The sequence below is a fragment of the Sipha flava genome, unplaced genomic scaffold, assembly GCF_003268045.1.
Source record: "Sipha flava isolate LNK unplaced genomic scaffold, YSA_version1 217_pilon_pilon, whole genome shotgun sequence".
Lineage (NCBI taxonomy): Eukaryota > Metazoa > Arthropoda > Insecta > Hemiptera > Aphididae > Sipha > Sipha flava.
In genome coordinates, this window is record NW_020272843.1 from 1,498,778 (window position 1) to 1,510,968 (window position 12,191).

General features: G+C 30.8%; 2 protein-coding genes across 3 annotated transcripts in view; one reads left to right on the forward strand and one right to left on the reverse strand.

Annotated features, from left to right (window-relative positions):
- Positions 1-12,191, forward strand: part of LOC112683028 (atrial natriuretic peptide-converting enzyme) — a 197,684-nt gene that overhangs the window by 18,841 nt on the left and 166,652 nt on the right. The gene's annotated exons all lie outside the window — the stretch shown is intronic.
- LOC112683029 lies at positions 1,286-3,697 on the reverse strand. Its single transcript, XM_025553870.1, has 2 exons — positions 3,036-3,697; positions 1,286-1,780 (listed from the first exon to the last, which is right to left on the reverse strand). Exons 1-2 carry the CDS (start codon positions 3,339-3,341, stop codon positions 1,409-1,411), a joined length of 678 nt encoding a protein of 225 aa, XP_025409655.1. The 5' UTR covers positions 3,342-3,697; the 3' UTR covers positions 1,286-1,408.

The following is a 12,191-nucleotide window of genomic DNA, read 5'->3' on the forward strand; positions in this document are numbered from 1 at the left end:
TTGTTTAAAAGGAAATTTTTTTTTTTTTTTTTGTGTTCATTGAATCGTTTTTTTTCTTAATATTAATACAGTCAGTGATTGTACAATGCGATAACAGATGTACTCTCTCGATACCATCTTAACACAATCAACCGATAGTAAAATGTATTAATTGTTATTCGGCAAGATGTTTATTTTTGACTCGGTATAAGTTGAATTTAGTTTATTGTGTATTTAATTCTGATTAAAATTGAATATACGGGAAGACCCGTATTTATTTAATGCTGTACCGAATTGACAATTCGCTTTTATTTTTTAACCGCACGAAGATTTCAATGTCGAGTGTATTGGAATCATAATAATATGGTCATTTTGAAATCGAATAACTTTACAGAAATCTCTGTACACACATAGACAACGCTGCTAGACTTTAAAGTATGTAGTATTAAGTATAAATTAAAGTATTTCCTTAATTTATTTTCTTAAGTCTAAATTTTCTTTCTAATCACATTTTAGTGGTGTTTTACTATTATTATGTGGTATATTTTTATACGCACAGATTAATAAGAATTTTGTTTGCGTGCCAACGATAATTCGTTGTGGGAATGTAGGATGGATGGAAAACTTCATTGTGTTCCGTTCATCATAGACTATAGTATTGTTGAAAATGGCGTTTATTTTTGTTTACGAACAGAATTACTATAATATCAAGAATCCTTCCGGATTCATGACAAAACCAACATACAGTATATACTAAGACAAGTATGCGAATCAAATTAAAAAACTTGCAAAACCTATTAAAATATAAAGGCCAAAAACCAAAAAAAAAAAAAAAAACCATTTTTGTATCAATTGTCTTTAAAAAAACACAAGCACATAAAACAGTGACGGTTAGTAATTATTTAAAAATACAAAATTATTCATCAATATAAACATATCGTCGATACATTCATAGAAGTAAAGTCGTTATATATATTTTTTCTTATTAACCAGCGGTAAACCCGCCACCCATAACTACCAATTAGGCAACGCTACTGGAGAAAGTCATTATATCTAAATGCTATCATTCCCAGTTTCACAAATATTACGTAGTTAGGTTTTAAAATATATCATGAATATAAATAAGTTTTCCAATTTTCAAACATTCGGAAAAAAAAAAAAAATGATCACTGATAGCATTCGCCGAACGAATATAGTATTTCGTTGTTAATCCCGCCAGAACGTCATATCGTACTATTTCGTACGAGTTTTTTGTCTTCTAAACGATACGATAATATAAAACAACTCAAGTTTGCGTGGTAAATAATTAAATTTTATTATAAATTGTTGCGGTGAGTGTCTAAATATCGAAAAAAGACTACGTTGACAATAATTTTGATGGAATTTATAATTATTGTTGTTCGTTGGCGATTGGTGCAGGAGAATTGCGTCAGATCAATCGGGCATAATCGTTCACGATCGGGGAGTTGTGCAGTACGTTGTTCACCAGTCGCTGACTACCGTCGGACAATTCTCCGGACGGCTGCTGTCCTACAACCGTCGCGGGGAAAAATGGCTCGCGGTTGACCACTGCCCGGAAACCGGTCTTGGGGTGTGCGTTGTAGTTAACAGTGCGTAGCATACCGTCCGAATCCATGGTCCGATAATAACCGATAACCTGGTCACCGTTCTTGGACTCCTGTTGGTCCTTGATGTCGCCAGTATACGGGTCGTTAACGCCGTACGCGTAATTGTAGCCGAGCGAACCGGCCGAAGTGCACTGCAGTACGAACGCGATCGTCATCAGGAGCGCCAAACCGACCTGAAAACGAAACGACGAAATGTCACAGACCGTATTCAATCGAGTTGGGTCGTTACGCGGTTACGCGATCGGATGAAAGATTTTCAAATGCGTTTGAACGGTGTGCTAGACGTTTGAGCGATCGTTGAACGTAAATTATTGGGAGAGAAAAGTAATCTTTTCCGATCATAGCGATAAATTTTAATCGAATTTTCTCACGACTAGGTAAGGCGAAAGAATAAAAATGTATTTTGAGCGTGCCCGTGTGTCGACTTGATAAATTTTTAGTATTTTTTTTAATTTTTTTTTTTTTAGTCTTACCCTGTTGAACGGGCGACGTTTTAGAAAATCTGGATTTTATATCCCGGACATCAGATTTTTAATTATTTATTTTTTCGATGCAAGTCGAACATTAGAACATAATAATAATAAAGCACTTACAATAGACTAATAACAATTAATAGGAGAGTAATAAGTAGATGAATGATCAACAGTCATGTAAAAATAAAAGACATTAAAAGTTGTTCGGGAAAATCAAGGTTTTGATTTGAAAGACGAACAAGACGATATAAAATGAGACCGGGGAGTTGAAAATATAATAGGACCGAGAAAAAGATGAAAGTTAAAGATAAATGATTAATTATAGGTGTATACACCTCCGAATAGCAAGATATTGTAAAATATTATCAAATAGTGTAAAACTAAATATTTATTTATTTTTCGGGAGATGGGCTTGATGTAATAAAAATACCAAATATGATTAAATAAAATTTGTTTTATGATAGTAAGATTTTCGTCTTATATAATAAAATAATTGATTCTTGGTAATTACTTACGGGAAACGTATATTTTTCTGTTTAACACTATTTTTAAACATTTCAAACCGTTAATATGTATAGGACTCCTACTCCAATTAAATAATACAATAATAATTGTTTTCAGCAGTTATTATTCATTATTACCAAGTCAAATCATATGTATCGATGGGTTGAAATTATTAAACATTGTGTTGTTAATAAAGAAAACACACGTTCATCTTATTACGTCGAAAACCAAGGCTTTTTTAATAATACATTTAAAAATATTAATTTTGCACAACAGTATATTTTCAACTATCTATATCGATTTATTTATGTCGATATCGTATCATAATATAAAAAAAATTAATACATAGAAAATTCCTAATTTTATGATTACAAAAAATGATTTACTTAACTGTCCGAAAAAAGGTTTTTATAATAAATGATTTTTTTCATATATTATATTATTTGCTTACTTGACTGTACTGCATCATATTGAGAGAAGATCGGGTGAATATTATGTATGTATAAATGCTATCGGTAGCTGCTCTTGCTGGATGGACAACTCTGCAGTGATGAATGTGTCTGTGGTAACATTTGTTGGCTCTTAAATAGTCCACGGGTAAAGACGATTTGTGAAGCCCACGGGCGAGTCGGACGACACGGCCTTCAAGTTGGCCGAACATCAACGGCACAAACAATAAGGTAATAACTAAATATTCGAAAATTACTATTATTCGAAAACATTTGACTTTCATAGTGCATCGATTAATTTTTACCATTATAGACAAGTGTTACTTTCTCGTATATGTTATTATACATCATATGTCTACATAAGGACGGAACTCGTTTCGCCCAGGTACCCATTTTGCCCAAATTTTGTTATTATAAGATTTCCGTTTCACCTAAACTAGTTTAAATAAATTTATAATTATATTGTCGTAGTTTAGTCAAATATTATATTATAGCGAACAAAAAGAAATTGTGCTTATTTTGTAGGTATGCGCTCTATAGACAGTAAAACAAGTTTCTGATCCTGAAAAGATGACTGTTATAAAACCAAACCTAAAGTAATTTTAGTCAAAATAAATATAATTTATATATATATATATTAATATATAAAATCGATAGCAAATAAATAACAATGCATAAAAAATTCAGTCGCTATTGAATCTAGATCGAGAAAAACCTGTAAAGCGCATACCGAAATATTTTTTATAAATATTGTGTAAATTTGATTTTTTAATTATACGTTTTAATAAATATTGTAGATTAAATTTTGAATTTGTTAAATTTACCATTTTTGTGAACTGAAAAACAATTTTATTTTTCTGAGAACTAAGAGTATCGCCTTCTTGTGGTGTTCTCTGGATAAATAAAAAATAAATGACGGCAAAATTATTTAGTTGAAAATAAATTATATAGTATAAGAATATCATAATATTGTATAGGTCAATTTTCTTAAGGTCAAACAAATATTTTAATAATATGTTAAATTTCGTTTGTCGACGGTAAAAATATACGTTTTCCTTTTAAAACATTAATACATGATGCGTACTTGAATTTATTAATCGATTTTTGCGATAAAATATACATTTTGACGTTTGATGCAGATTTTTTTATCCAAAACATTTTATCTTCAAAAAAAACTATGCGTAAAACCAACACGTGTGAATCGGTTAATGTGGAATATTTTTAATCTTTATCTTATATTGATGGCTGGAATTCAATATTTTCATTAAATAACTTATTTTTCGTAAATATCGATAAGATTACATCTCTAAAAATTGTACGGTGTAAAAAGTACTAGTAAAAGTAGTAATTATTAATTTTACAATTGTTATTGATTTCACTATTTTCAAAATGTATTTTCGGATTAATAAAATAATAAACATTCAGGGAACATACATATTCTATTATCAGTTAGTAAATTTTCGTTAAGATGAACATGGTTTAATTTTTTGTTGTTGAAATTCTTAATAATATTCCTAATAAAATCTATTTTTGCAGTTATATTTTTTTTTTTTTTTTTACTGCACATTTTACTTTAATAATTATTATTTGATTATAATATTATAAATGATATTATAAATATATTATATAATAATAATAATAATGCATATTATGTATTATACTAACGAGTAACGCTAAATGTTGTAAATTATGTTATTCTATTTCGGACTAATGAGTAGATTTCAAAGTTAGATGCGCTAATATCATCTTTAGCAGGTTATGATTGACAATGCAGAAAATAATATAATGATATTGACGAACTGTTTTAGTAACTGTATTAGTATTATTCCTTATGTCAATAAAAATATAATAAAGTTAAAAAAGGTTTGTGCTGTAGACGTTTTTTAATTTTAGCCCCACCCAGTCTATACACCTTATGTTTACATATATATAAGTTCGGATTAAGTTATTTGAGAAATCTAAACATTTTCTCTACATTATGAAAAATCCATGTCATAAATAATTTGTTTTTACATATGAAATCAATAAATGAATATTACATTTACCAAAATTTAATACAATATTTTTTTTAATATATTTTCGAATTTTTTAATTAAATTATAATTAAGTAGGTAGTTATAATTAAAAATTATATAAGTCACCATTTTTGGAAGGCTCTAGTCACAGTGCATATTCGGTAATAAGGACCTACACATGAACTATATATTCATTGTATAATGAATTGTGATACGAGTTTCACGTACGGCAATATTATTATTATAATCATGGCGTGTGCTATATTATGATCGGTTCCGAAATTAAACGTGCATTTTGTCACAAGCGTTAACTTCGAGATACTAAAGTAAATCGGACAGCATTTAATTTTAATATAATTTTGCTAGAAATTTTGACGTATTTCGTTTACAGTGATGAAAGTTTGAACAAAAAAAAAAAAAAATGTAATATAAACTGCCGTTTGTTATGACGAGGAAGTTTTTTTTCTGAACTTTATTAAAACTCTACTACACATTTAAATAATTATATTTTATTATTATAGTGTTTCAAAAAATCGGATGATAAAAAGTAGGCATGCTATAAAAAAAAATTATGGTATTAAGACATTTTTAAAATTGATTTTAGCTATTGGAAGCGCATTAAGAAAGTTTTTAGATTTAATTTTTACTTATTTATTTTTATTAGATATTCTATGATAGAGATTAGTTTTAATATTATAATATTAAATATATAATATATTATTTAATTAATTATTTATGTTACCAAAACCTCAAAAATCTCAAAACTTATTATTTTTTCTTCTACACTACATCGCTATGTTATTAGTTAGATGTTTACCAAAATTATTTCACATTTCATTACAATTATTTACTTTATATATGTATATATAAATATTACTATTATATAGATAATTACACATTGTATATCATAGATGTAAAAAAAAAAAATAAGAGCAATATTATAAAATTAATCATTTGACGAATGAATACGTAAATACGATTAATAAGTGTACAGTATACACTGTAGACGTGCAGGAAATGTGTTGGATTTTATCGACTAAAATACGAAAAAATAAAATAAGAAAATAAAAAATATAAGACTTAATAAAAATTAGTCATATTATAGACATGCATTAAACATCATTAAAGTAAATTGATTGTTTTTAGTGAACCCGTACATGTTATTAAAAAACAAATCCATTTTTATCAACAAATTAGAAATAATCTAGCGTTCCGAAAGACAATTAAGTGTACAATTTATTAAAAATTAAGAAAAAGAAACTCAAATTCAATTCAGAATGATAATAAATTTAATTAACATTAACTATGAGCATTAAATCTTAATACTACGACGTAGTCGATAGTTATGGTAATAATTTAAAGTACAATTTTTTTTTTTTTTTTTTGTATAACGAACATCAAAACTCGTAAAATTTTAGAGGTCTTAAATTATATACATAATTGCCTGGATTTATCAATTCTTGTTTTTTTTTTCTTTAAACTACTAAAAAATGTAACTATTTTTGTGGATTTCTGTTCCTTATGTGTGGAAAATATTACCAACAAGAAGTACGTCGGTCAACAAACCTTATATATTGAGTACTTTTTTTTTTTATTTTTGGTGAACTACACCGTCGTCATGTACAACGGTTCTCTATATTTCGGTAAGTCGACAAGGATAACTGCAGTAGGTAGGTTCGATTGGTTTGCGATGAGTACATTACTTGTTGTATTATTTCAGTTTAATTATTTTAGAGTATTCAACGTCTCGATCGGACTAATGACTTGGATTTCGTTAACAACGGATTTTCGAGTACGTGTCGTTATCGTTGTACGACGTTATTCTTGTTGTAATTGATTTCGATTTACGCATGCGACGTGATAACAATACCCGACACGTTGATGTTATATGTTTATTTGTTCTTAGCAATACGTAGCCATAAAAGTATAGTTTCATACGACAGCAACACGTACACATTTTTCATTCCTTTTTTTTCATATTTATTTATTTTTTTTTTATTCGTTCAGATATCGCAGCTAGTGTACCTGACCTTTGACACATAATATACATTGTGTATTATAAATTAATGCACATTTTTTTTTTTTTTTTTGGTTTTTTGTGCGGCAACCGTGTTATGCCCGAATACATTTCTCGAAACGGGGAATAAATGCTATTTGAATGATATTGTTCATGGTTTGAACGTAAGACTGCAAATAATTTCGGATATTTTCGGATTTTCAATGATAATTGTAACGAAATGTTTCTCGCTGCGAGAAAATACTCGACATACAATAACTGTGTCCCGTACTCTTTCACCCATTATCCTTCCTATAGTTGTGTAGTAGAAATATATGTAATTAATACGAAAACATATTTCTGTACATTATTTTCGTACTTTCAAGGTTAGAACAACCGAACATAAAAATAATTCCTCGTTTTATAAAGTACATAGCTACAATAATTTGCATTGCATTACATTGTTTGTTCGTTGTATTATTATTATTAAGTTATTTCCGTTAACGCATTAGAACTTCATATTCGCAATAGCATTCGCTTAATCAATCGCAACGTGAATATAATGAACACATTAATACGGCCTCGCGGGCCACTTGGGAAATATAAATTTGATTTTATAGATATTGTTTGATCCCACGGTCCCGGGTTGGAAAATACACATATTATCGTGAAAAATACCTCCCGCAGTAATATTATCGTATGTTTTCCGTTTCAGCTCGTTTGTACTCAGAAAAGTGACGCACAATCGCTATATTATTATTATATTGAACGTATGTATTATGATCGTGACAATTTTATACACACCCGTGTGTTGACATAACATAAAAAAAAATTATTTTTTCTTCAACGTGGTTTTCAATGGAATGAAAAAAAATCAGAAAGTGAACTTTTTAATCCGACCCTTAGATTCGTCAATGCAAATGCGGTTTTCACAAAGACATGTAATAAATTATTCACGACGGTGTTTATTAATATCTGTAGTCTTTTACAGCCTATGTCGTTTTGGGCTTTTCATGCAAACCTATATAATATTGAAAACATTACGAATAGATATATAACGACGAAAAGTACTAGAAGTTTATAATTTGCAATAAAACAAAGGTGATAAACAGAGAAATATTGGCTATTTACAGAGTTGGGTGCTGCAGTAACAGTGGTTAAGCGGATTCCTTGGGCAATCGAAAATAGATCGAGAAATTCTGATTAGGAGCACAAAAATTGCTTTTAAACATGTTCTGTTTACAATAAATTATAACTTTATAATATATTATTATTTGAATATTTATATATTTATTGCATGATATATTTATTTATAATTATATCATATTTCACGAAAATTCAGCCAATCTGCTTTGTTTACATAATCAAAGTTAATACCTACCTTGTAGGTAAATAAAGTAACTGACTGAAATCTAAATTGGAATATTCCGTATCATAACATTTTTTTAGACACATTTTTAGTGGACAGATTAATATCCAAAACTGTTTGCAGATTCATAAATGTATGAAATTATAATATGTATATACACTTTAACAGTTTAGAAAGTTATTTTTCGAACCATTGCTTAAAACACATGCTTAAAACATGTATTGTACAATTTTTGAAACTTATTAAAATGTCATAATATATATATATATATATCATATTCAACTGTGAAATCAAAAACTAATTAAGTATTCTTTACTCAAGTTGGTATATTATTTATTTAGCATTTAGTACTAAATTATTTTCCTATTAAAATAATTATACAATTTTAAAAAATAATATTTTTGGATGTATTATTTAATTATAATTTGGTAAAATTTGTAACTTAAAAGCTAATTTAAATATTATTTGTTGAAAACAATATAAAATATCCGATTAGTATTGCAGTATTATTCATAATAACGATTAAGTTTTAAAATCAATTTTAATGGTATATTTTAATAGATTCAAATAATACTTTATATAGTATAAATTAATTTATAATTCTCTCAAATATCACTTACCTATTAATTATAATTTATTTTTATTGTGGGTTTCTTCCTTTAAAAGTCATATTATATTTAAATGTTCATTCCGGATATTTTTAAAAAAAAAAAAACCATTTAATAAATAGTGAACATGTTTGTATTGTTTGTATACACATTCATTATTATTTTTTTACTTTTAAAAAAGAAAATGTTTTTATTTTGAACACCCAAATAAATAAAATATTATTATACGTCTAACGGTGGAAGGAATTTCGTTTTTGAACCAATTAGTTAACAGCGTTTTGTGGTTTATTTTCATTGTATTTATTCCAATTTTGTTTTCCCAGAATACTTTTATTTGCCAATTATAAGCTAAAAAAATGTTTTCAATTACCTATCGTAAAATGGAGTAGCTTCGGATAGATTTTACTTTTATTGTCAAACCTTTCTGAAATAATAATAAGAACAATTTGCAAAATAATTTCAATATAACCAATGCAAGGAAATAATAATAAACATTTTATCATAACGTCCGGGCAGCGGGTAAATCTAATTTTTGATCGTGGGTAAATTAAAATACTGTTTTACTACATAATTTTAGACAAATTAATATTTTACACAATGTTGATAAACTTTTGTTATTTAAAATGTATTTATTTTTATTTTGCTGTCTATATAGTCATAAATACACATTGCTATACATATATTTAATTATAACAACAATGCATATAATAAACGTTAAATACGGTATTTTGTTTAATCTTATAAAATAGGGATTTTGTTATAACGATTAAGTATTATTTGTATTATATAATTGAACAGGTATGTGTAGTCTATTAAAATATTAAAATATAATTTTCCTACCCACCACCATAACCCACCAGTCAAATAAACGACTCTATATATTGAACATTTATAAATTTAATTTTAAAAATCGGGTGGCCTTTCCGAGGTTGCAAATAACATTTTTTATGTAAAACGCACAACTGCAAACGTGTACCTGATCTGGGACGTTCAATGTCGTTTTAACAACACACGCATCTTCAATAATTCTACGTAAGCTCTGTGCAGTGTGTTTAAATCATGCATATGCAGGGTTTAGCAAAAGAACACTCTCACTTATACGCCGATTTATTGCAGTTGCAAAATGTGCCATCACATAAAATATCGGACTCTAGTCTCGGGACTCACGAGCCTAGGCCTTAATCCGGTCCCACACCTACGCATAATACAATTATGTTCAACGGGATAATAAGATATTTTCAACGAAAAGTTTAGAATTTCGCACCATTCGGCATTACTCTACGTTTATAATTGACGAAACAATACAAGATTTATTTTTCATTCTGTGTATTGAAATCAATATTATAATACGCTGTTCGACTTTCGACGAAAGGAGTTTGAGCACAGCTCTTGCAGATTCCAAATACGTCGTCGGTCAATACGGTAATTGCTGTTGTTACCAAACGATAGTAATTATGCTGTAGTGCAAACAATAATATTATCGAATGTTTTCGGTCATGTAACACGACGGCCGTCGTCGCGATGTTGTTACGACGCATTCCACGATATCCGTTTGGTTTGTATGCACCTATTAGTGACATCGGTTTCGAAATTTCAACGAGGTTATTCCAGCGGTGTTTTCGAGTCTCCCAATAAAACCACCCCACTTTTTTACGCGTGTTCGCGTGTTCTTCGGTATATAAACACCGACCGTCACCTAACTTATCATACAACGACTTTGGTGTCTCTACTGGTCAGCAAGCTGTACAATACTGACACTACCGATACATCGAAGTATCTTGATTCATTCGCACCCACCGAAGACCATAACAGCAGTCACTATGAATTGCATCCAAGTAAGTGAACGATATTCATTTTTATTGGTATGATAGACGCTTCCGTGAGCTTAGAATAATTTTTCTAATGTATCAAATATATACAACTAGACACATGCTCTAAACAAGTTTTCTTGAAATATTTCTTTTTCGATACCGTTGTACGGGAGAAATTATTTCCCAAACGCGTTTTCGAAAAACGGTTTGTTGCAAAACGTTATCCATATATTCTCCCCTACCCCCACTTCACACAGATAATTAAAAACAACGATTGTCGACCATACGCCTTCTCGACCGCTCTCTGCCACTCTGCGCTTTACTATTCATAACGCCATCGATTTCATTGCATATTAAATTGCCAAGCACTTCCATACGTACAGTACAGCACGATATCTGGTGATGCTCGTCCTCCAAAACGATATTTCTCCGGGATATTTTCTCCTCGAAAGCGGTCGAGCTTGACTGCGTGAGCACGTTCGCATTGCCGAGCTTATTTTACGTTGCAGCATAGGAATAGCATAGTGAAATACCATATGGTCCAACGTTATGTGCTACTGTTAAAATACTCGCATTTTTCGTGTAGATTTGTTCCGTGTTGGCCGTCAGTTGCTTGCTCCTCGTCTCGGCGAACAACGTGCAGTACAAGGTCGAGTATGGCATGAACGAACCAGCCGTCAAGCTGCAGGCGGATGACGACTGCGGCGGCGAACAAGCGCCAGCATACTACAAGACGTTGGAAGAGCCGATCGCCCTGGCCTTCAAGACCGTGCCTGCCGAACCTATTATCTCCGTCACCGCGTCACCGATCTTGCGCACCGTCTCCAAAGTCGTCTCCGCGTCTCCTGCTCCGCTCCAACCTTTGGCCGTGTCCTCGCAGTCCATGCAAAGGTTCGATTTGGCCGGCCCTGCCACGTGGCAGACTCGCTTGGAATCCGCTCCACTAGTCGAGTCCAGGATATTGGACCAACCGCAGTTGCAGTCCACCTATTCCAACGCCGAGTCAACGCAGACGTTCCACGGTTACGACTCGGACGCCCAGACTGTTGAATGGAAACCCGCTAAGGCAAGGTTATCCGTACCGGTCAGTCGGGTTGCCTACGAATCAGCTCCAATCGCGTCATTGCAATACAAATCTGCTTCAATCGCGCCTCCTCAGTACGAGTCCGCTTCGGTAGCAACGGTCCAATACAAATCCGCTCCGGCTTCATCAGTCGAAATCAAATCCGCTCCAGCTCCTTCGATCGAACTTAAATCCACCCCAATCGCATCAGTCCAATATGAATCGGCTCCGATCACATCATACCAATACAAATCCGCTCCGGCTCCATCAATCGAACTCAAATCCGCTCCGATCGC